Source organism: Megalopta genalis, chromosome 11 (assembly GCF_051020955.1).
Source record: "Megalopta genalis isolate 19385.01 chromosome 11, iyMegGena1_principal, whole genome shotgun sequence".
NCBI classification, from domain to species: domain Eukaryota; kingdom Metazoa; phylum Arthropoda; class Insecta; order Hymenoptera; family Halictidae; genus Megalopta; species Megalopta genalis.
Genome location: NC_135023.1, coordinates 5,982,120 through 6,006,593, shown reverse-complemented (window position 1 = coordinate 6,006,593; position 24,474 = coordinate 5,982,120). Strand labels below are relative to the sequence as shown.

The 24,474-nt window shown below is 41.5% G+C and overlaps 4 protein-coding genes across 7 annotated transcripts in view; 2 read left to right on the top strand and 2 right to left on the bottom strand.

Annotated features, from left to right (window-relative positions):
- Arl4 (ADP ribosylation factor-like 4) overlaps positions 1 to 15,734 on the bottom strand; it is a 55,477-nt gene extending 39,743 nt beyond the window's left edge. For 2 of the 3 annotated variants that reach the window (XM_033480169.2, XM_033480170.2), the window contains exon 1: positions 12,928 to 13,254. The gene's annotated coding sequence lies outside the window, so the exon portion shown is untranslated. Of the gene's footprint in view, positions 1 to 12,927; positions 13,255 to 14,745; positions 14,923 to 15,593 lie in introns of those variants that run through there. The other variant, XM_033480172.2, reaches the window with a different exon arrangement.
- On the top strand, positions 15,646 to 17,124 carry LOC117226129 (28 kDa heat- and acid-stable phosphoprotein). Its single transcript, XM_033480173.2, has 5 exons — positions 15,646 to 15,783; positions 15,923 to 16,020; positions 16,346 to 16,450; positions 16,519 to 16,649; positions 16,727 to 17,124. Exons 1-5 carry the CDS (start codon positions 15,774 to 15,776, stop codon positions 16,941 to 16,943), a joined length of 561 nt encoding a protein of 186 aa, XP_033336064.1. The 5' UTR covers positions 15,646 to 15,773; the 3' UTR covers positions 16,944 to 17,124.
- Positions 17,125 to 17,522: 398 nt separating this feature from the next.
- Positions 17,523 to 20,296, top strand: frj (membrane bound O-acyltransferase domain containing farjavit). The gene is made up of 6 exons (XM_033480168.2): positions 17,523 to 17,786; positions 18,430 to 18,701; positions 18,766 to 18,917; positions 18,989 to 19,197; positions 19,268 to 19,589; positions 19,663 to 20,296. The coding sequence occupies exons 1-6, from the start codon at positions 17,575 to 17,577 to the stop codon at positions 19,882 to 19,884; spliced, it is 1,389 nt and encodes a 462-aa protein (XP_033336059.2). The 5' UTR covers positions 17,523 to 17,574; the 3' UTR covers positions 19,885 to 20,296.
- Positions 20,288 to 24,247, bottom strand: SC35 (SR family splicing factor SC35). 2 transcript variants are annotated; one of them, XR_004491718.2, is made up of 5 exons: positions 23,941 to 24,247; positions 23,441 to 23,584; positions 23,066 to 23,263; positions 22,888 to 22,976; positions 20,288 to 21,327 (listed from the first exon to the last, which is right to left on the bottom strand). XR_004491718.2 is itself a non-coding variant. In XM_033480174.2 (4 exons), the coding sequence occupies exons 1-4, from the start codon at positions 24,120 to 24,122 to the stop codon at positions 22,970 to 22,972; spliced, it is 531 nt and encodes a 176-aa protein (XP_033336065.1). In that variant the 5' UTR covers positions 24,123 to 24,247; the 3' UTR covers positions 21,384 to 22,969. The 2 variants fall into 2 exon arrangements, 1 of the variants encoding a protein (XP_033336065.1); XM_033480174.2 differs by lacking the exon at positions 20,288 to 21,327 and having other exon boundaries at positions 21,384 to 22,976.
- Between the last annotated feature and the right edge of the window lie 227 nt (positions 24,248 to 24,474).

Genomic DNA, 24,474 nt, shown 5'->3' with positions numbered 1-24,474 from the left:
CCCAAGTCGTAACCTTTAAGTCGGTTATGGTAACCCTCAACCCTCTTGCGCAATGTTCCACGAATTATATTCTCGTTATTCCCGCGTCCAGTTGTTGCGCAGCGAAGACGAGATAATAAAGGCTAACGAAGGCCAAGAAACTTTTCGGACGAATAATTATCCTGCTGCGTTCGCTGCTGGGCTGCATTCGCGCGCGAATATGTTAACACATTAACCGTCCGGGCGGCTAAAAATAGCCATTTTCTTGACTGCTCGTTAAATGCCGGATGAGTAAAAGTAGCCATTTTCTTAATTGTCTACAATAAACACGATGAACAGACTATAAACCGAGTACTTGCGTATGCGAACATTGTAATAATTTCATTTAACCGTCTAACATTTTATAAGCTATGTCCATTCTTGTAAACTGATGCAACAACCTCAAAATATGCCGGCTACGTGCAAAAGTTTTTGCGCAAACAGCCCGGACAGACTACAAAGAAGTAATTGTTGTACATTTATCAGATAAATCCGCCAGAAACAATTCAGTCCCAAAACGTCAGCAGAAATGGTTGCTCTGTTCCAAACGGATATGAAAATTCTAGCGTCGAGAATTCAAAGAACCTAACGCCTATGATCATGCACCCAGATCGAAATGGAATCCTTTTCAGAGAAGTCTTTGAAAGAGGGCCGTATATGTATAGAGGGTTGAACACGATGGTTTGAAAAGAGCGTTTAAGAAGAAAAGGCTCGATCACAGACGAGGAAGAGGGTTGCAGGGACTCGCGTGACGTCAGCCCGTGACTATGGACGGCTAGAACGATCTCACGAGGCGACTGTACATATATCGGCCCAGGCAAGAATACATCGACTGGCGAATCGGGATTAGCAATGTGGAGTTGTGTGTCAGTGTTGCAGCTGGCAACCGAGGCTGGTTGCCTGGCGTATCGGTGGTGTTATCGACTGGCAGAGGGGCGCATGCGTGCCAACCAACCCCATCCTTCCACGGGACACGTCGACGTGAACGTGGTCGTCGTTTCCAGGGGGCCGTTAAATTGTCTAAACAAATGGTACCTGCTCCTCCGTATCCTGGTTACCATGACGCCCTGCAAGGCGCCCCTGGTTCCCGTTCGCGTCAACGGCCGAAATTGCGTCAGGATTTGTCGAACGGAGCTCTTCCTACCCTCTTTACGCGTCTGTCGCATTGCCAGTGTCCTTTATTTCGGCCGCGAGACGATAAGAACGCCTACAAATTCTTCTTTTCAACCGTCTGTCGTGTCTGCCCGCGAATTTGTAATTCAGGCAGCGAGAAATTCGCACCGCGATCGAACGTTTACCCGAGTCACAGTGTGAGCCCACCCTTTGATGAACAGTGTAGATGATCAATTAACCGGTTAGCTTGTTGCGATTTTCATTCGTTCATTTCATTTCGTCTTGGCCTCCAAATGTTCGGAACATCTTAACATTTACGAATATATTTTTACTTTTCACTAAAATGGCAATTTAAACGGCAAATTGTAAATACATTTTACGCGCGCAAAATATAATTTTACAACGAAACCTGATTAACCTCGTTAAAACGTTGGACCTATCGCAGAGCCACTTCTACTGCAGCATGGAATATACAGTGTTCTGCAAATTGGTGAAAGCAATTCTCCATAAAGGGAACAAACATTTCGGCTGTAATTTGCGTTGCAATCTGATCGTCGCAGTATCAAATTGCAGAGCACCCAATTTTGGTTCGCGGTAACAAAATGTTTAACTTGAAAATCGCTCCGCAATCTGATCTCAGCTGTTGAAAATGAAATCGAATTTTGCAGTAAAAATATTTGATCCGTATAGTTTATTCACCGAACGTAAACTGAACAATCACGATTCTGTTGCACAATAAATTAAGTATACGGTAACTAATCAATAAACTGCAGATCTCTATGCAATTAACTATGCATTCGCAGCATCTTGCGATAATATTTAGATTGGATAAAATTTGAATAGAATTTGATTTCACGATGATTTTTCTGATAAATACGTGCAATCCTATATGTTACGGTTCAATCAATACTAGATTTAAATTTCGTACGATTTCTATTACAATATGTGCTTGAATGAAACAGAATTACCACAAAATTTCTCATAGAAGCATCGTCGCCCGAATCGTTATCGAAAGGATCGCGTTCACTTGTAAGAGACCACGCGTGCCATCTTTGTATGCGATGCATACTACCTATGCGCCGAGCCTCGAGAAGAAAGCTTCAAGATGCGCGGTGCAGCACGAGCGACGAGCAACGCGGAATAATTGCGCAATCGGATTACATTTAGCTGTGCGGCTGGTTGGTCATTGAACGCTGATGCACCGTCGCCCGAAAATATTGATTTTCCATAGCCCTCTCGGCTCGTTAAAATTCAACCGATCCCTTCCCCGTTCCCTCCGCGATGAACCAATCTGTGCTGCCGCGTTGTTCGCACTTTTCGGCCAAAAATCTGCCATCCGAATTGCGTTTTTATTTATGCTTTCGCACCGGGATATTGTTCTCCGGGTTTTGCCACTTTCATTTTTATGCCGACCCTCGTTTGCCTCCATCCATTATTTTTCACACGCTTTTCTCGAACAACAATTAAATCTCTACAGTTTGAAGAATACGCTTCGCACACTTTCGGATTCAATTCTTCGACCCAAATCGCGAAGATTTGCGTGAACATGGACTCGCAGAAACTACTCGATGGAAATTACGTTTAACCCAAAATTATCTTCGTAAATTAGAGACTCGCTGGCAGAAAGATAAATCAGAAACAGCGCTAATCTTTCCACGAAGCGTTTCCTTCCCTGTATGTATTTCGTCTAATTGCACGCTCGACGAACAAGCCGCACATAAAGATAAGGAAAAAGTGTTACCAAAGACAGAAAAATGTGAAATTGTGCATCCGCACGTAATTACTAAACGCGGAACAAAGTGCGAACAACCGAACGTACCGGAATGCTTTTGTTTCGTGAGTTACGAAACGCCGCGCGATTGAGTTTCCGATCGAAGAATCGAGTGCGGCAAAAGCCATAGACATCGTAATATTAATTTCGTGACCAATTAGAGGCTGATCACCCTGTTATCTTGATCGCGATACCATCGTCACGAACACAGCGGAGCCTCGCGTGCGTGTCTGGCTAAGATTCGAGCCGACAGATAACGCAATCTTATTTAAATTTTTGATTTTCCAGAGAGAGAGAGAGAGAGAGAGAGAGAGAGAGAGAGAGAGAGAGAGAGAGAGAGAGAGAAGATTCATCCGCCGTTGTATTTGCGACGACAGGAAACGCTTGTTGTCTAAACAAATTATCGTGTCTCCTCGTAGTTTGATTAACATATCGCCGAGATAGACTTTTCAAACAGATACACGCCGACAGCCACTGTAGATTCACTCCGCTACGGATCTGATAAACGCAAACGAAATTATTTGCGTTCTACCGGCGGGCAACGTTCCCTAGAACTTCGATATCTGGATCAGTCTGTGGATCCACGAACCGTGGGACACAACCGTAGATCGCTCTTCAATCGATGATCCAATCTTGGAAGAAGATCGAACAGATATTTCTACGACTAGAAATTTCTTCGAGGAACAGGAATTTCCATTCTTGATCGAATTACGACTCGACCCACGAAATAAACTAATTTCTAACGTCTGCTATACCGTCCACGATTCTTCCGAGCAGTCTTCGAAGAACAATGCCAGCTTTAATTGGTACAAATTAAGTTGTCAAACAGAACTGTGTTCTGTAGGACAGAATCGATCAATGGACCCCCGATTAATCGGCTCCGGAAAAATCGCTTTAAGAACAGTGACTTCGTTTAAAACGTGTGCGTTTGTCAAACGATGCTTGCCAGAGTCGCGATCGTTTTTTATCGGCAAGCGGAGCTACGGTTTGCGGAGTATGTACCATGTTCCCAAACAAGACTCAGCGATATCTGGCTCTGTCGTCTAATTCCTCGGTAACCCGGATCCCCAATTCCCTTGGCAGACCTAGTCAGCACCGAAACAGTTCGGCAAACACGCTGACCAAGGAACGGTTCCCGAAACGTCGTCAAATATCCGTGTGGGATCGATGGCCGAGTGGGCCGGCTCTGTTTACAGAGGAAAAGCAATCCGGCAGCGAACTCTTTACCCGGTGATCGTGAAGCGCAACACCGGCCAGCTTCGGGATGCAGAACGACCGGATAATCTTCCTCTTGCTTTCTATTTTTCTTTCTCTTTCCTACGCTTGCACTCTGCTCCTCTTTTCGCCAACATTCCCTCAGTTTCTCTTTCTCTTTGCCCGACATCCGCTGTTTCTCCTCCGCGGGCTTTTCGCCTCTCAATTCCTCTAGCACCCCTCTAGACGAATTCTTACGTCACTGGTGCACAGACGATTGCAGCACGAATTGTTATTACCGTATAGAACATTAAATGAACGCGTAGATGGTCCCGAAATCGATGCTCTTCTCCAATTACATCGGTTGAACAAATTGCATTCTCGTAGAAGAATTTCATATGCACCCTTTACGGTCAACAAAATGGCATCGATAGTATCATCGTACATTTTTCCAATAAATCCATAAAATCTGCACTCTATCTAGCTAATGGTAAATCAATACAGCAACATGTTACATTTTGTTGTCGACAGCGCTTTCCGGCTAAACTTAAAAACTTTAGATTCTCTCTCCCTCTTTCTTCGTCTCTCTTGCATCATTTCAGTTATCCTATCGCTCCGTTTCTCCGAAGAGAAGCAAAATAAAGGTCGCAGTGTCTGCGACCTGTCGCGAAACAGCCGACCTACGATTTTTGGCAACGCGCTTATGCCGGCAGAGCGAAGACATTGTTCCCGCCGGTGCTCACCGCGAGTCCCCCATTGTCCATGGTTTATTTCGTATCGCTGCGGATTTTCAGCGATTCGGCCGCGTTGATGCAACCGAGGGAATTACGGAGCACTAGCTGCACCCCGGCTCTATGCGGCCGTACACTCGCTTCGTTTTTCTTTTATGTAATTTATGGAAGTAATTACCGCGCGCGGTGTAACTGACTTTGTGTAACCGGAGTTTACCGTGGAAGCCGCGAATAGAAATTTTAATTAAACCTCTCGCTAGGTAATCAGCGGCCCGGTGAATATTCATTGATGATTCTGTTGCGTTTTCGAGATCGTCGACGCCTTAATGGTCGCTGGTTCCTCGAGCATGAACCGACGACCATAACAGCGTGAAGTTAATTGATAAAGACCGAAGAACGTAACAGCGTTGCTTCGATGTTTCCTTTGTCGTGAGAAGGGCGAGCTAAAGACGCTTCGGATAAGAATTTTCAGTTTATGCATTGACTGTAGGATAAATTGCCAAATTTGGCAATTTTTAATGTAACAAACATGGCTTCGCATTTAAAGGGTTGCCATGGTGAGAGTGCATCAAACTTAAAATCTAGAAACGCTATCTTGAAGTCGAGGTTTCGAACTATAATTTTAAAAAAATATCATCGACCTATAATGATTTTTCGCGGAGTTATCGTCGGTCAAAGTTGATCAATTTTTATCAAAAATTTTCTATGCTGTAATTTTTGTAATGAACGGTATTTGAACGGTCACTTCGCGTGTTCGTCTGCGAAGATCGCGAATCTCTCTAATATTGAACGGTGTTTCGTGATTATTAAAACTCCTTCTCATGTAATTTCAGCGAGCGTGCAAGCAGGGGACCGATTCTTGTCGACATACATAGTTAGAAGCGCGCGGAGGTCCCCGGGCTAATTATAATCAAGCTCATTCGCGCTTCGCGGCCTCGGGAACACTGACCGAAAAAAGGAACCGCGGGTGAACGTGCTCGAACAAGATTTTCGAAAGTGAAAACTGACCCGCTTTGCAGCGTTCCACGCTGTCTGCAACCTCCGCCGGCGATCGACCCTTTTTTTTATTGAGTTATTAGTCTCATCCGCGTCGCTTCCCAGCAATTCCCAGCAATTCCCCGGCTCCCTTTGACCGTCCTATTTGTTTAACGAGACGGAGGAGGCTCGTGCCCGCTTGATATTCGCTCGCGAAAAGGATCCCCCGGGCTTTTAATTGGTCGCTCGATTATGCTCGATTGCCCTCGACAGAGAATAACGTGTTCGGACGAGAAAAAAAATAAATGTAATTAGCCGGAGGGTGGAACAGGCTCAAAAGAGACTACATCAGCAGCGAACTCCTCCTTAATTTCAATCCGGGCGCCGCTCTTTATCCTTTGTGCGCGGCAAGGATTAATTGATAATTTTGTCAAGACTCTTCCGGCCTCGGGGAAGTACCGAGAGGCTACAACGACAAAGTTGGAATTGATTATAATCATCTGTTCTACTCTTGTTTCTGCGAACTACACCTAGACAAATTTATTTTTCACGGCGAGTAACTTTGCAATCGAGACTGGCAGCGACTGTCAAATTACTCCAATCGACGGTGCCTTTAAAACCTCCTTTCTGCAGGAACAAAAAAATGGAGGATAGAATTTCGTACGAATTTCGAGTGCATTCGCAGGCGAACATTGCACCACCGAGAAACGGAGAAAAAGAAAAGGAAAGGTGTTCGCGATTCCGCATCGATCTCTGTCAGAGCTGTTTATCGAAAGCAAACGATCGTAACGAGTACGAGATGATCGCGGTTGAGAAAACAATCGTCTAGGCGGTCTACGTCTATCCCCGGCGGCGGCAGGCCTCGTGTTCGAAATAACACCGGGCTCGTCTAGCATCGAAACAAGCTGCTTTCGCGAGGGAACGGCACCGAGAATGCCGTTACTAGGTGCACGTGGCGATTAGAATCGGCCCTCGATCGGAGAGCAAGCCGACTCACACAGGAAAGTGATTTCTACCGTGTACTGTTCCGAATCGGGCGCCGATCAAACGAGACAAACTGTTACGAACAATTGAAACAAAAATCCTCCGGATCTTTCGATTTTCCAGCTTTCTCGATGCGCTTTCACGAACTATCGTACAAGAGTCGTGCGATTGCGTCGACTAATTCTTCGATTCGAGACTAGGTTCTTTTTCCAAATAATTGAGCGACGCGCCAATTTTTTAACACTGAAGATTCCTGCTTAACCGTTTGAATGCCAAGAGTCATTGACAAAAAACACGGTCGAAAAAATGCCGAACAGCGCGACAGCGCTCGTCTTAATCGATTGCGAAGAGAACCAAGCGGCGCGACGGCGTTCGTCGAGGTTGACAAATGAAACAAAAAAAGAAACAAAGAAGAAAAAAAGAGCAGCTACGCGATGTACGTGGGTCAGTAAAGTTGAGCGCGACACAAAATCTAAACAGCGCGATCGCGCTGCTTGGGACTTGCACGGTTAAGAAACGATTTAATTAATTTCTTTATTCAAATTTAACTCTCCCTCGTCAACCTGATTCTTTAAGTAGCCCGGTGAAATTTTCTAAGTGAAGTACGGTCAATCTACCGTCGCCTTATTTTCATTTCAGCGCGGAGAAAATTGGTTTCTCGGCTCCGAAAACTCGGCAGATCCTACCCGGGACGGGAACGTGCCCGTAGATCGTCCATAAATCGTTGCAGGCAATTATCGCGGTGGCTTAGGGGCATGCAGTCTTTCACGTAGCGCCGGACAGCGATATCGTGATCAGATTAGACGCGATAGAGGCTGCGTTTTCGTTATTTATTTCGCCGTAGATAGGATTCCAGAAACTCGAGGGACGAAACGGTACACCGACACGTGCCTCCGAGATACGAGCCATCGGTCGTGTAACGTCGAAAACCGTTTAATTACACCGTGTAACAGCGTCTCGTTGTAGCGGTCGGATTGGACGTGACTCGAAACTGCTGATCCCTCGTAAAAATTGTAATCTCTTCGCCGAATTCACCGGGGAATCACGAACCAGCTCGCATTTCGAGAAACAAGAGGATCATTGTACGTCCGTGACTAAAGGAAGCCATCAAAATTCTAATCGGCGATTACCGAACGATAGAGTCACGTTTTCGATATCGAGTTCCGATGGTCAGCTCGGATTTTCTAAACGAAAGAGTCGTGGCTCTACGAAATTGTTTTCGCACTGGCGCTATCGAACCAGCCAAAATCACTGGTTTCTGAATTTTTTCTCTTACAATTCTCAATACTATAAAAACGTTTTCCTCGGAAATTTTTATACGAACTTCTTCATTCGAGCATATGTTATAACAGAAATCATTGTTATAAAATTATCATTATTATAAAACAATATACATTGGTTACGTTTAGGGCTCGGCAGTTCTATTATCAAGGGGACCGAGGTGGAGGAACTTGAATGTCAAAATAAAGATAAGTCATAAGAAGAATTGTTTACGTTCCAGCGAAGAGTTAGATGAATCATTCGAGAAGACTGTATTTATCCAAGTCCCAGCAACGCGAGAAAAACGAAACTGTCGCAGCCTCGGACGAATAGTTTTTCGCGCGTGGGGTGAGAACGAGGACGAGGGTAACCATGATTATTTACTCGAGCGGGGTTACAAGGGTTCCTCGTTTGTCAGGAATCGCTACAGCTGTTTGTACAGATGATCGTGAGATAGACGGGACATCGTGAAACAGTGGGACGCTTCTGGATGAGAAAATAAATGGGTCTTCTCTTTCATATTGAATGAAACCCTGTGTTTATTTCAGAGATCTCGATCCCGCGTGGAAAGGTGGATGTAAAAACGTCGATAAAAGTCTTCGAAATGGTTTCGTCGAACGTTTAGTAGGTTCGAGAACGTGATCTTTTACAGATCGTCGAACAACGATCGAGTGTCAACCTAAATAAAGTTACTATTTGCACAGTTGTCGGGTGTGTTCCGACACAGCGAGCAGCACCTTTGCAAAACAGTGAACGGGCAGACGCGTTTCGCGACGATATAATGGTAATGAATGACGTCGCTCGACTATCATGAATAAAGGGTGAAAAAAGATAGGCATCCAGGCCTTGGCTTTTAACCCCTTGGTCACGGGGCCGCGTGCATCGTTCTTTGATGGTTTTAGTTGCCCGCGTAATTATCGGAAATCCATTACTTCTGAACGAGGAGTCTTCCCCGTAGGCCGGCCAGCCGATATTTATTTTCCAACGATACTACTCGCGTTTCCACGAGCCCGAAATTCGGACCCCGGCGACATGCGACATTCCCGCGCGATCAAAAGCCTCGAAAATCCCTTTCGCCCGTGACCGACAAATTTTTCGATGCTCCTCGCCCTCGCTTTTCCGGGAAATTTATGGGATTCCCGAGCACGCCCGGATCCGCGTAAATAACTTCGCGATATTAATCCCCGGCGCGGAACAACGCGGTTCGCGAAATAGTTGACGCGCCTTTCCTCCAGCAATTTCGAAACTTTCGTCCACGGGAAGCTCCATTCTATCGATAGCTTAATTCTTCGGGCAACTTGGATCTGTAACAGCTTCTTTGCGGAGCACGTGTGCCGTCGATTGCATCTCCGCGAACGGAATTCGTGATCGGACGATTGTCGATTTCTGGAAATGTACGTTCTTGTCGTTATTCGGTAGTACCTAAGTGCAGTCTTGGAAAATTAAAGGCAAAGTGAAACTGTATTTAATCGTTCTGTTCTCTAACTGTTACTTTTGTGTTCGCACTTAGTTCAGACTTGATAAATTAGAAGCAAAGTTAAGACTGTATTTAATTGGAACACTATTCTTCGAATCCTTCAAATTTTCATCAATTTTTGTTGTATTAGACTGCGCAAAACTTCGTGCAAAATAAACAATGTCTTCGTTAATTGCAAGATGCAGGAACTGTACAAACATTTATCTCTCTTCGTAAGAATTTTAACGAGCCCACAGTAATGCAACAATATATTCAAATATTTGTTTGTCATTGTTAAACTGTAGGCGAAAGAAATAAAGTTCGACCGCCTCTAAACCAGCAGTTCGGTCATTATTGTGCCCGTGGAATTTCGATTCGGTGGAATTCCGTGGAGAATCGATTGTACAGTGTGCTTTGTAGGTCGAATGGGATTCAATTCTTCGAGTTTTTACTCAGCCAAGGCCGTCCATTTCCCCGCGCAGCCATTAAACACGAGAATTCTCGGGTTCCCGCCGATTCTCCCGGGCTGCCATCAATCTTCGAAGCAATATAGCGAGCGATGATAACTCATCGATAAGCCTTAATGTTCCGTCATTACCAGATTCCTCGCAAACAATAACTCGAAACTGCTCTGCTCGCGCAACGATAAAATCCTAGACGGGGAACGTCGCTCGGATAAAATGTTGAAAGGCCCATTATGTCAACCGTTCATCGATATTACACGAGGACAAGCAGCTCGTTACATTTATGGGGACAATTAAGGGCGGGCTATACGACGTCCGTGCAATTAATGCGGCGCGGGGCTCTGCGTATGCAGATGCAACGCGACCGATACGATGCGAGCACAGAACCAAGGGAAGGTCATGAATGCATTCGACGTAAAATCCGAACTAACGATCGATGAATTATTGAGAATTACTTTAAGTAGCGCTCTGCCTACTCGTCAATTATTCATCGGTTTCCGTTTACAATATTTAATTTAATTTATTTCATTTATTTATACGTTCGGATAAATACCCATTTTTACGATAGCAGAACAAGCAAACGTTAGACCGACAAAGAATCGTACATATATCGTTGCTAAGACTTTATATCTACAACGTGAAGTTTTGCATGGCAATTTTTGCGAAGCAAGTTCCTCGGCATTTTCATGGAAATTGGTTTAGATATCATGTGTCGCGCGTCTCGCGGAAAAGTTCCACAAACCCGACCCATTTTTACGCGTCCACGAGAATCGAACGTGCGGCTACGAGTCACGATACATCGAACTCCTCGGAAGAGTATCGACACCGAATACGCAACAAACCCGACGCGAACGCGAGAAACGCTGCACGTGAAACGACGCGCGAGCCCATCGCGTTTATAGAACGATTGAATATTTATAAAGCGTGGCAATGACTTCGGACGAATGCTAAACGCGGCTCGAGTGCATCTGGTAAGCATGTACATGTAAGAAGCTCCCATGAATTCATCTCGAAAATCTTTCACAATTTCTCCAACCTCGTTCAATCCATCTTAACACTATGCCGTCCGCAGATCTTAGATATGATTCTTTCGTTTGACGCCGGCATAATAGCTTGGAAATTTTAGATTTAAAAAAAAATCTCGAAGATGGCGGTAATATAAATTCCTAAAATTAAGATGTGTGCACCGGCATAGTGTTAATATACATTTTCAACTCGATAATTCTCTGTGCTAAAAAAAGGAACACCGATAACAGAAGAATAAAATCTTAGTCGATTTGAAAGAAACAAGCTGGTTATCAACAATGGTTGAAAACCGACCGATTGAAAAATGGAAAAAGTTGCGCACGATAAAATCGATTTTGGCGAAATGAAAAATTTGGTGTCAAATGACCCGACTGATCGAATACATATTTGGAATTCGCGCGGCGATTGCGAATCCGCGAGCGCAAATGGCAACGTTCCGCGAGCACGGCAGAGGCACACGTATAATTTTCCATCGGGGCGCAGCATCCGACGGTATTTCTACATCTACGTCGATTAAAGGGCACAGGGAACAGGTATCCATTCATAAGGCACGTCGCGGCGAGGGGAACGTAATAACCTTGGTTACACTACCGAGCTGTCACATCGGCGTGCAGTCACCGATTCATTCACACGCGATACCCCAGCTGTGCTGGCCGGCGAGTTTAAACAATTACATTACGCGTGCTAATTCTTCGACGAAAATACCGAACGGTCGCGCCTGTCGGTGCTCGCACGCGCGCGCGCGCGCGCTATTTTTATTATCATGTCTCCGCCGCAATTGATTCGAGACCATAGTTTAGATTTTCCATCGGGCAACAATCGAACGGAGAGTACAGAGCACAAATCCGTGCCAAGTGTGTCAAGACTCGGCTATTCTCGAATAAAATCGAACACAATTTTCCGCGGACAATAGTCAAAGGACACAATGAGTCTAGACTTGACAATCGAAAGATTAACTCGTTAACCGGCCGAGTTAGCTCGTCGTTCCTATTCAGCTTCTCCGATTTTCACTTAACGAGATCGACTATGCCGATTAACCGACGGCGGATTAACGATGGACTAATTTCATACGGAATCGAACGTCTTCAGAAATGTAACCTAATAACTTCCTCTCAGATTGGCATTTCAGGTTCTCGGTACGGTACTGCGTTAATTCTGCCACAATGTGTATTGGCACAAACGATATAAGATGGTACCGATATAGAACCATACCAATTTATGTTATGAAAAATAAATTGTAACTCATAGCTGTAAAAATTGTAACGATAAAATCAACGAGAAGGTCGTAATTTGTCGTTATTTACACGAGTGAGTACGTTGATCTGTAAAACCTAATCGCACTTGTTTGTCGCGACTGGTTACTACAGTTTCCTGCAACAATTGACTGCTTTTCGAACGATTTGTGAACTCTGTATTATTCCCTGAACTCTTCTAAGAGATTTGTTTGCGTGACGGTTTCTACTGTTATCTACTATGCTATCAATGCAGAATCCAACGCATACATTAAGATGGCTCCTTCTTCCCGCAAAATTCTTGTTCTTTTTCGACGATTAACCGCATTCTTTCAAATTCATTTGCAATCTCATAAGCTAATTGTGTCACGGTGTACATAGACAAGAAATATGTTACGATAACCATAGCAATCGAATTTTCCCTTATCTATAACCTACGTGGGCGATACTAATAAGAAAATCATCCAGTTAACCTGACTGAAAAGTCGTCTAACCGATATCATTTCGAGACCGATATTGGGCCTTCGACACTCGATTCTATATCTGTATAGATAACGATTGAGCCCAACTCTGCTCCCAATATTGTATACTATGTACACCCTATTTTGCTCGCGGCTTTACGCGTGACAGACAACAGTTTCTCGCACCCGAGCCGAGCAGCTCTAACGCGAGGTTATTGCATAGAGACGTAATTCAAACTCACCATTTTTATTCGACGAGAAACGTATCCGAAACTGAGCGGACCACTGCACGGCTACGCTGCCTATGGACGCACAGAAAACACGTTACATCGAGTTTGACACACTTGCCGCTCGACTCGGAGGAACCGGTCGAATATACCGTTTCCCGCCCCGAACGATCGTCGATGCTGGCGCGGGAACACTCGCGGATATATCGTGTCTGATGCCGTGTTCGATAGCGTTTAAATGAATGACATTAGAGCACAACAAAACAATCGTCCGCCGGTTGACACTTACGAACACCACCCTGTCACATCCGACTACCCCGAACTCCCGAAACAGACTGGCCGACGGTGGCTCACGGAATCACGAACTATGCCACTTAAGAGAATCGCCGGCAGGCGGCGACAGTGCTCGATGCTGCGTGGCGGTACATTCGAATCATTTGATCCTGGGAGAAGTCGGTTCGTCTAGAAACTATTCCATGGGATTCGATGCTAAGGCGAAGCCTGATTTATACCCTGCGTTATTTGTATTTTTCGTTGTTGTTTATATATCGATCGTCGACAAGAGGAATATTTGCGAAGAATCGTTATTTATTCTGTTTTATTGTCCCTCTTGCGGAGCTCGCGCCGGAGTGCGGTGTGGCGCCATCAGCGAACGAACTTCCAATCAAAATCAAGGTACACGCCGAAAATTCGTTTAGAATATCTATAGGGCGTCTGAGAATTTTATGCCACACAGTTATATCATCGATGAAAGATTAATATTGTTGCAATAAAACAATATGTATATAACCAACTACAGAAAGGATATAATAGAGATAAAATAACTTGTAATTCTCCATAGCAATTTTTGGATATCTTTCACATGTAATATATTGCGAAAGTTACTGTAAAATTCCGTTGTTATTCGCGACAGAATCGGCCACAACAATCTATGCCTGTCTAGATCCTACTATATAAATAGATCCTACTACACTATACTATATACTATATATGTACTGTCTACTATATTATAAATAGATCCTAGTATATTTTGTTATGTCGTTTAATTTATATTTAAGCTGTGCATATTATGGTATGGCATGACTGTAAGTACGCAATAAGTACAACAATGAAAGGCAAGGTGCAAAACCGGACAAATCACCCTATATAATGATTTTATGGGCTGTCGGCATTCCGAGATTGGCCCCCCCTTCGAAGAAGCGACAGACCAACCAAGTCAATTGTTCTTAAATAATATAAATTGGAGCCTAAGAACGTAGCTCAACGGCGACCGGTCTGGAACAAGCAATCCGTCTTTCGCACATGCGATCGAGCGTAACACAATACACGAGAAAAAGGATGAGAGTGAACGCCCAACTCGATTCATCAAATAATTTATTGTGCTCCTCTGGGGTTCTGCCCTTATTTGCTGGATCCGAGGTCGTGGGACTGGATCGTTCGCTCGATCGCGAACCAGTCCTTCGGTTCTTATATTTCCCAAACACGAAATCGTCATTCGTGTTTTTTTTTTTTTTAGACAATTTCGCAAAAATATGATTTTACAGTATACAATCGATTCTGCGACATTCGATGTAAAATTAGCCTATGTTATAGGCTAATAGGTATTTGTATCGACTATTCGTTGTTGTAATAAAAACGAACTTGTTGTTGAACTTGTCTCATCTAATCGCGGGCAAATGCATACATAAAAATTGTATAATTCGAAATATTATTAGCATGTCTGATGAAGTTATAGAATCAAGGTTATTTGAAAATGAAAACTCATTGCATTGCGCAATGAAGTTATGGCATAATACAGTAAGTCGTTAAATCACGAATAAAAAATCGAATTACCTGATAATATAAACAGCTGCATGACGGCGTTTGAATACCGCGTTTCCGTTTGAAATTTCATGGACTCGTGACTTGCATATGACATTCAATTTTCCAGATGTCAGAAATGATTAGAGGCTCGTCTGCGATTTACGACGAACTCTTGGAAACAGGAGAACACAGAAATTAGTCTGAATTCTGCAAAAAGAAAGTGTGCAATGTGGTTGATCATTCAAAAAACGTACTGTGGAATGTAAATTTTGTAAAATGAAAAGAAGAAATTGAAAAGAAGTCAGCGATGCTTAAAAAATATAATATTCTTTTACCATTCATTTTCAAAGAAATTTTGTTTAAATAAATGATTCGATTCGGTAGCTAATGTCAAGAAAAATCTCGTAATTGTTGAAGCATGAACTGCACAGTACGAGATGAGAAAACACCGCACAAAACATACGAACGCTCTACGTCGATAGATGAGAAAACACCACACAAAACATACGAACGCTCTATGTGAATAGATGAGAAAACATCGTACAACATACGAACGCTCTACGTGAACATATGTAGAGTAAGTATGTACATATTTATAATAACGATGTAGGTTACTTATGCAGGCATTTTGGATGTAAAATTATAATGTAGAGCAATTCATTTTTTAAAATATATTAATACACAATTTGATGAGAAATGAGTGAAGCCTAAGCATCAGTTTGACGCAGTTTCTCGTAGGCAGCTTAATTCAAAACAAAAAGATAACTTTTGATGTATCGGCATAGTTGTCGATTAGAAAATAAATAAATCACGCGTATTTATCTTCGCTGTCCTTGGAACATTACAGCAGGATGATGCAAGCTGCTAACCATACTCACGAATGTTCCGTGCAATGCTTTTATGCCGCTAGAGCTCGTGGTTGACGTTGAAATCAGCAGCAGCGCAGTGTTGATCTGACATCAAACGAAATTGTCGTTTCGCATTGAGAAAGAGAGTTTTCTCCCAAGAAATTTCCGTAGAATTTTACTCAGGCTGCTTCGAGCCTTCTCTACAAAAAAATGCCGCGCGGTAAGCGCATAAATTATTACGCTTTTCGCTCAAGAAAAATGTCTTCTTGTCCCCACCACATTTGCTTCGATCAAAAGCGCAATTTCGTTCAATTTGACCTCGAGCAACAGACCTTCGATCAAATGAGATCTATTTACAGGTAAATATGTCAGTCACAAGGGCCGGAATCGTCACTTTACCAGCCCCGAAGAGTTGGAGGAGCAGCGACGCCAGGAGGAAAAAAAGCTCCAATGGAGAGTCAGTATTTTTAGGTTAACCGACAGCACAACGGCTTAGATATTATTGTTGAGTACGTAAGGTCGAATTGTCCTTTGATGGTCGAGTCTGATTCCATGCACTACTTGCTGACATTTTGTTCGGAGCACGATACTCTGCAAACAGTACAGGCTCTATTTGCAAGACTGAGCACAAAATTTTCAAAAATTCTTAAGAGACGTTAAGCAACGGGTTGAACTTACATTGTGTAAAAATGTTGCATACATATTATTTAGGGAGTTAGCGAACAAGCACTTGTTATTGTAAGCTTAGTATGTACAAAATATATTGGAATTCTCTCTTGCAGAAGAACAAAGGAGAAGAGAGCGAAGAAGAGGAAGAGGAACCAAAAGCTTCGCCAGCCAGTGGCTCGGACAGTGAAAGCGATTCGGACTCAGATTCTAAAGGAGAGGTAATACATTTCAATATGGATGCTTGGTAATTACAAGACTGTGATATCTAAAATGCAATCATTTACAGGGAAAAGCAAAGGGTGTAGAAAATTTAATTCAAGTTGAAAATCCAAATAGGGTACAAAAGAAAACAAAAAAATTATCCACATTAAATCAATCCTTAGACTCTGCAAAACCAGAGTTATCTAGAAAAGAAAGGTAACAATTTGCTTAACTATTCAATAGACCAAATAAATGGGCTTCAAATACTAATGAATAAACTATTTTCTGTTAAGGGAGCAGTTAGAAAAACAAAAGGCTTATGCAAATTATCAGAAATTGCATGCGGCCGGTAAAACCGACGAAGCTCGCGCGGACTTAGCACGATTAGCCATAGTTAAACAGCAACGAGAGGAAGCGGCTAGGAAACGAGAACTCGAAAAGAAGCAGAAGGAACTTGCCCAGCAAAAGAAAACGGAACTGACACAGAAAGCCCTCGGCAAAAAGTCCTAGAACTTTCGAAACTGTGTCAATTATACAAATACTTTGCATCACTGCTACTATTACATTAACATTACAAGCAGTTCAATCTCTACTTTCATATTGATACAATTTAACTAAATCCGCGCATTTTCAGCATGCGTTTGATGAAGATGTCCTTGTTTGTATAAATACAATTATTATAGTAACTGAATTCAAACTTGCAATTCTCCTCTTCCACTCTTCCACCGGATCCACCATTTTTACCAAATATGTGATACAGAACGATCTCGAAAGAAGATTTGATTAAAGAATTTATATCCACGTAAGAATAACGTGAAAATGAAACCACATGATTCTTAATTAGGTCGAGTATTTACTATGAAGAAGAAATAACGAATTAATTGCAATTTATAACTGAATATACATACATAGCCGTAATTATTAAACTGGAAACAGAAATTTCTTCCTTAAATTCTTGTTGTCTTCCTATTTTTAATTTGAACTACTTATTTTTTGTGAATATGGAAAATTAAAGTATTTATGTAAGGTGCAAAGGTTTCTTCCTCAGTTCAGAGTGCACTGCCATATACAGTTCGAAATGTAATACGGTGGGAGACTACCAGACGAGACGCAGTCGAGCTACTGCAGTCAAGCCGATACGATGTTGTTGTCTGATGTGTTCTACGTGGTGATACTTTTGTTCTGTGTATTTGTCGGGAAGATTTATCAACAAATTGAAAATGTATACGAGAAGCAATGGTCATGCACGATCCTCGGATTCTTTCTGGCCACGATAGTTTCTGGAAGTCATGTAATTCATCCTGTAATCAGTACCGTGATTAACGCGATTATTATAACCAAGCTCTCTCCAAAGTACGATATTTTGCTAATACTATGCGAATCTATTACTTCAAAACAGCATCATTTCGGTTGCCTTCGTACAATCGTTTCTCATTTTATCAGCGAAGTGCCGCAGTACCGTATAAATATGTCCTGATTTTTATGCGGTATATCTGCAGTGACCAGTGACATTAACAAAGTGCTCTCTACCTACTCGACTGCAGTCAGTTCTGTACTCGATTTATTAACGCTCGAATTAAGCCGAATTAATATGACGAAAGAACAGAGACCGCTAGACAGACAAAGTTCTCACACCTTTATCAAGAGAAATTCGATCTTAATGCATGGTGTACACGATCAGTGTAATTCAATATCAATCATCAATATCAGCGCATTAGCACTTGTTCGCTCTAATATCAAAGTTCAAAAGGTTTCCCAATGTAGAGATTGATTACTTTACTCTTATCATTTGTGCCTGTGTGAGTGATAATGAGTTAAAGATGCATAATGTATAAATATATACAAACAATACCATTCGGTGATTGTGCATGTGAATCTGACATGAATAATTATAAATATTCGGACAAAGAAAGTGTTTTTGAAACATCCTAATACATATAGTCTTTACGACTTTCCTATAGAATTAAAATATTACTTTGAAATTAATTTTTTACAGAATATGTCACCTGGCAAGCTTCTTTTTTTCATTCTTCTACCTACTGTTCATATTCCGTTTAGGGGAATATATTGGTCTACCAGAATCTCCATCCCACACGAATCTTGTGCTCATGATATTAACACTAAAATTATCTGGACTAGCCTTTGAGCTAAATGCAGCTTCAACTCAGGCATCTGATGACCCGGAAGGAGTAAATTCTGAGGCATTGAAAAATGTAGGATTTATGGATGTGTTTCATTATGGTTTCAGCTACATGGGGGTCTTGACTGGTAAGTCTGATTTATCTCAAATCAAACTTTTCTGTTATTATTGATCATGATATTGTTCTTCCAGGTCCTTACTACCGTTATAGAACATACTGGGATCATTTGCACAGGCCATTCTCTAAATATGTGGACCCTGAGCCTCTCACATACTCCAAGCTCAAGCAAACAGCAATCTTTATTGTGTTTTATCTTCTGATGAATGCATATTACCCCACCAGAGTAATATCAGTATTATCTTAGTACTTTAACCAAGGCAAATTGTGCACTTCAAAGTTCTTTTTAAATTTCAGTATGTCACTACAGACGAATTCGCGGAAAGAGCTTTTCTTTATAGATACTTCTACATGTATCCTACGTTTTTCAGTTTCAAATTAAGAATGTATATTGGCATGGCCTTGGCCGAATGTGCTTGCCAAATGGCTGGGCTTGGAGCATATCCTGTGAGGACCAACCCTGTCATAGGCCTCGGACCTCGAGATTACAAGGCTATTCAGGCTATGTAGATATCTCAACCTCTTCTTATACCATCTAAATAACCAGAAGGAAGACTAAAATTGATGAAATTCTAGGTCGTATGATTCTGAAAAATTGAAAGTTGAAGAGTACAATTTTGATACTGTATATAACATGAATGTGAAGAAGTTGGAAAGTTGTCACTCGACGAGAACCGCTATGAAGTCGTGGAACGCATGTATCCAATATTGGATGGGCGTTTATGTATATAAAAGGTTTCCGTACAAAAGTTTACGAACACTGGCCACATTTACGCTCTCGGCTGCCTGGCATGGCTGGCAAGCCGGTTACTACTTCTGCATTTGTCAAATTCCTTTGTTCTTGATGAGCGAGGACATAGGGATGAAATTCTACAATCAGAGTAAAGAGAACAGTTTGGTGGGTACTACCAAAAATTACCTAAGCATGTTGACATTCTAAACTACGATTTTGATTGATGTCATTGTTTTAGGCGAGGAGGGTGTGGCAACTAATCTTGTGGTATGAAAAAACAACCTGCATGGCATATTTAGGAGTACCGTTTTTGTTGCTAGGAATGGAAGAGTCAATACATTATTACAAAAGTGTATACTTTGCGGGTCATATTGTAGCAATAATATTGTACGTACTCGTCCGCTGCTTGAAACCCTATATTTTACAAAAACCCATAGAGAGTAAGGACAAGATCAACTAGTCCGCTACGCTAGAACAAAGTATTTAAAAGATCTGCATGTACGTATCTTTCCAAGTAATTCTGTCACAGTCTTCTCTCTAAGATAGCTTATAGCAATAGAGTTTTTTTAAGTACCAAATTTTTACAAATTGTAGTAGCATATTATCGACGCTAAGTCAATAATATATGAATATGTTAATTAAGATGTGTATGTATAACATACTTCATCATTATGATTGAACTAGTCAGTCAGTCAGTACGATAAATGAGAACAATTTTATTCTGACTTAATACTTCCATAGATGTTATTTATGAGAAAAAAAAAGGAGAAAAAATGAAAAAGAGAGTGTTCACGAATATATTAAAAGGGTTTCTATTCTTCCATTTGTAAAGATGAACAAGTCAGAAGTAATAAAAAATTCCATTTGTTTAATGTCGTAATCTTTATTGATTTTACCCTCCACGAGTCTACTACAATGCTTCAACTCCTCTCTCCTCTACGAAAAGAAATTTTAAATCATCTGTATATTCCATCAGTTTACCACTAAACATACTTACTCCAGTGACGTACGTTGGCACCTGAAAAGAAAAGCACAGGAAAAGCGAAAGGATTCCATTCCCCAACCCTTGAACTCTCCCAATTATCTCGAATGTGGCGGCAAGTGTTTTAAGCGATGATCACAAAATTTAGATTTTAACAGACTCTACAATTTCCCCGAGAAATCTTAAGCAGACCCGATAATTATATATCAAAAAATACCAAAATAAAACAACGAAGGAAAATTGCAAATAAAACATTAATATTGCAAGGGGGGCGAATTTGCAAAACAAGGACTCGTACTTCGAATTAGTACTCTCAAGGGGGGCATTCTCAATTCGAAGTGCAATTTTAATTGTGAACTAATAACTCAACCAGAGTTTTATGGTTTAATGATTTCTCTTATCAAAAACATCCCCTTGAGAGGTACCAAGGATGGACCACAGAACTTACAAAATTGAACCTACACTGCTGGGACGAGATACGTTCTCTAATCAACACCACAGCTGGAAGTGATCGTCAAGAAACACGCGGAGTAACTGGCAAACGTAACACAGTTGAAATTGTGAGTCGTTGCTCGCGAGGTCTGGTGATGCTCACGTGCTACCTGCAAACCGGACGACGGCCGAGAAACCAGCAACCGCGGTGGCTTTGGTCGTGTACCCTCTCCGCTTTATTTTCTCAGCGCTCTCTCGAACCGTGTACCCTTCTGCGATTTTCTGCACGCCGACCCCCCAGAGAGACAGCTTTCGCTCACACACTTTCTCTCTTTTTCTCGCCCTGATCTCGATTCGCGAACCTGCTTTCACCAGACCACCAACCGCTCGCTACTGCAAACTGCTTACAGCCCTGCTACTCTCGGCTTACTGCTTACTCTCAGCTACCCCATCATCGGCTACACTCGCCACGCCACTCCTTTCCACCGCCTGTGGCACCATAAAATTACAACTTAGTTACAACGAATAAACGTGTTACATCCGTGTGTGAGGATTTTTTTTTAATATTTTTTTTCTTTTCGGAAGGACATTGACAATCTGTTGTACGTGAATGAAAAATATTACCAATAATCTATACACAATCCCAAGACCACTTTAACTCGATGATGAGTTAGTGTTACTTTTTCTTTAATTCACAGCGTTAATTGTGAATTTGATATTGTATTTCTCTTCTAGGGAAACTATCTCGAAATTTGTTTGATTAAGGAAGAGAATTGTTTTGTATTTATACATATTACGAGATAGCGTGGTACCAACTGATGATTACTGAAACTCATTCTCAAGACTCAAGTAACATGGACTGACATGGATACCTAGTTTCAGCAAAGTTAAAAGTAACACACAGTGATTGATCGTGTTTCCTATGTTGCCTACAATTATACTTAGCTTTTAGTCACTGTCTAACACTATGCGAACAGTTTCTGTCTTCCGCATTTTATTACACTTTATTATCAATGGCAAACTTACATAAATAAATCTGTATACTATTACAGAAACGCATAACTTATCTCTAAAAAGTCGTGTGTGTACCAGAGAACTTTTAGTATTTCTTTCTTTCTGTTAACTAGTAAGGTCGTTAAAGTTTCTCAACGATAAACGATAATAGAAAAACCAGGCAATCATTGATTTAAGGGTTCAGTTTAAAATTTGTACAGAAACTGGACTTCAATCGACCACATACGTACTACATTACCTGCTAATTACCATTACACATCAATACCCCGATGTAATTCCAGGGATATCTAAATCCACCTTGCTTGGTTCGAACAATTTCATATTGATGGAAAACGATTTTTCGCAATTGGACATATCTGATCGAAATAGATGCTCTCCTGTACTTAATTATTTATATACGCCGGTGTGGCTTAAAATAGTTATAATAGTAATCAAGAAAAATGGAAGAAAAAGAATAGACTTGTGTTATCTTATAACTCACTTACACCGACAAAGTACTAGAAGTTGTGCACGTCACTATATTGCAATTATAAAACAAGAAACATTGTCCGGTCGAACTAACAACAATCTTTTTTCTGCTTTTATTTTATCCATAGAATGTAGAAACTCAATTATATTATGCCTGTTCTAACTTCAACGATCGATTGCGAACATCAAATGTATAATGCTAGTGCATATTATCTAAAATTCTTATCAAGAACTTAATGAAAACTTGAATTGATTGATCGAAACACCAGCTCACGACAGCTTAATCATACATAGAAAAAATAGGAATACATTTACTTTTGTCTGAGCGAAATAAGCATGTGACAAGTGTCACTTAACGAAGTATAGAGTAATACGAGAGAAAAAAAGAACTTGCAAACGAGAATCTTCATGAGCCCCTTTGAACTCACAGTCTAGATACAGTACATTAAAATTAGTTTTGGGTTTGAAAAACCCAAACAAGTGCGTCGTCATAATTAATATGTAAGTGATAGAAGAAATGTGAACGTGCGACAGTGTTGCTCTAGGTATTAGAGGGTAATAGAATACCTTTTCATTCTCAAGAAATGATTATTCCGCACTCGCGGCACGTGCATCTGTTCACAGTCGTACTCGCTTATGGTTCATTACTTCAGTCCCTGGATTCAACAAAATAAAAAGTATTATTATAACAAATGTTCATTGAATATATTTACTCCGATAATATGTTTAAACATTATTTATTTACCTTGATTTAGAACGACTGTCCTTTTGTCTATCTGGAGACTTGCTCCTGGAACGAGACTTGCCACGTGAGCTCTTACTATCAGAACGTGAGCGACTACGACTACGGCTGTAGGATCGCCTTCGATCCCTATCGCGGCTTCTTGACCTACTACGTGATCTAGAACGCGAACGCCTACGATCTCTGCTTCTGCTGCGTGATCTACAAACAGTAAACAAATTTTGTAACTATTGATACAGTTAAAAGAGGTCAAACACATTTAGTTATGAAAACTAGAAAATCATATCCACATTTACCAATGATCTCTAAAATTTACTTTTTTATTATCAGTTGTGACTAATGAGTTTAAATCTTATCAGCAATACTAATGATAATTACCTTCCTCTTCGGCGGCTGCCACGGCTACGATGTGGGGAAGTTGGCCGTCCATATCGTGCCATTTGAACCCTAAGTTCCCTGCCATCCAACAATCTTCCATCCATCGCATCCAACGCATCTTCTGCATCTCGTTTATCATAGAATCTGGAAAATCACAAAAATAAGGAGCGTGCCTCTGCCGATGTAAACTATATAGGTAACCGATAGACGTAAAACGCCTAGCGGCATCCAAGCTTACAATCTTATAGTAATCTATTGCTTATATGTAGAAGTACTTCTATATGGTAATAGAAAAGCATCAAAATCTTATTATGCTTATAAAGCGAGGTAAACAATTATATATATTTTTAGAAATATATAACTTCCAGCAAAGGAAGTAGCACATTAATACGATATAGCGGAACATTTCGGTAGAAGCTATCTTCGATAAGCCGAATGTGCTAATAGTTTCCTGATTAGTTGTAGATTATTTTTGGGAAATGAGGAAAGATGAGTTTTACCTGACGAAAGCAAATCCACGGCTCTCCCGGGTGAAACGGTCCCTTGGTATGTAAATGTCGCCGACTTCGCCACATCGTTCGAACACACGTCTCAGATCCTCCGGCGTCGTTCTGTAGGTGAGATTGTCGACTTTCAGAGACACCATCCCGTCGATTCGAGGCGGCGGCCTACCGTAACTCATTTTAGCAAGATTCTCGAACTTATTTCCAGGAACGAAATCAACACTTCAGCCGGAAAAATCAGTTTCTGATTAAGTGGCACACGTCCACAGACGTCAGAGACAAAATGGCGAATAACGGAAGAACGAAGTATACGCGTAGTACAGTAGGAAATGACGTAAATAAAACTCCCCACTGCGTGACTCAAATGTCCGTCCGTACCCAACCGTTTTCTCTATTTCCGAAACGAGTTATTCCTTTCTGCTCACTTGAACAATAGCGATTATTCGACTGAAGAATTTATTGATTAATTTCTTTCATTTATTTCGCCTGGAAAAAGTTGACGGATGTTGGCGTTCATTTTTCTGTTGTAAG

Bases quoted from the DNA above. Each gene is read 5' to 3' on its own strand.
- frj (XM_033480168.2), top strand. From the start codon at position 17,575: ATGTTGTTGTCTGATGTGTTCTACGTGGTGATACTTTTGTTCTGTGTA. The intron at 17,787-18,429 runs GTACGATATTTT...AATTTTTTACAG, and splicing joins ATAACCAAGCTCTCTCCAAA to AATATGTCACCTGGCAAGCT. The intron at 18,918-18,988 runs GTAATATCAGTA...TTTAAATTTCAG, and splicing joins ATGCATATTACCCCACCAGA to TATGTCACTACAGACGAATT.
- LOC117226129 (XM_033480173.2), top strand. The intron at 16,021-16,345 runs GTCAGTATTTTT...TCTCTCTTGCAG, and splicing joins AAAAAAAGCTCCAATGGAGA to AAGAACAAAGGAGAAGAGAG. The intron at 16,650-16,726 runs GTAACAATTTGC...TTTTCTGTTAAG, and splicing joins GAGTTATCTAGAAAAGAAAG to GGAGCAGTTAGAAAAACAAA.
- SC35 (XM_033480174.2), bottom strand. From the start codon at position 24,122: ATGAGTTACGGTAGGCCGCCGCCTCGAATCGACGGGATGGTGTCTCTG. The intron at 23,585-23,940 runs GTAAAACTCATC...GTGATTTTCCAG, and splicing joins CGTGGATTTGCTTTCGTCAG to ATTCTATGATAAACGAGATG. The intron at 23,264-23,440 runs GTAATTATCATT...TACTGTTTGTAG, and splicing joins GGCAGCCGCCGAAGAGGAAG to ATCACGCAGCAGAAGCAGAG.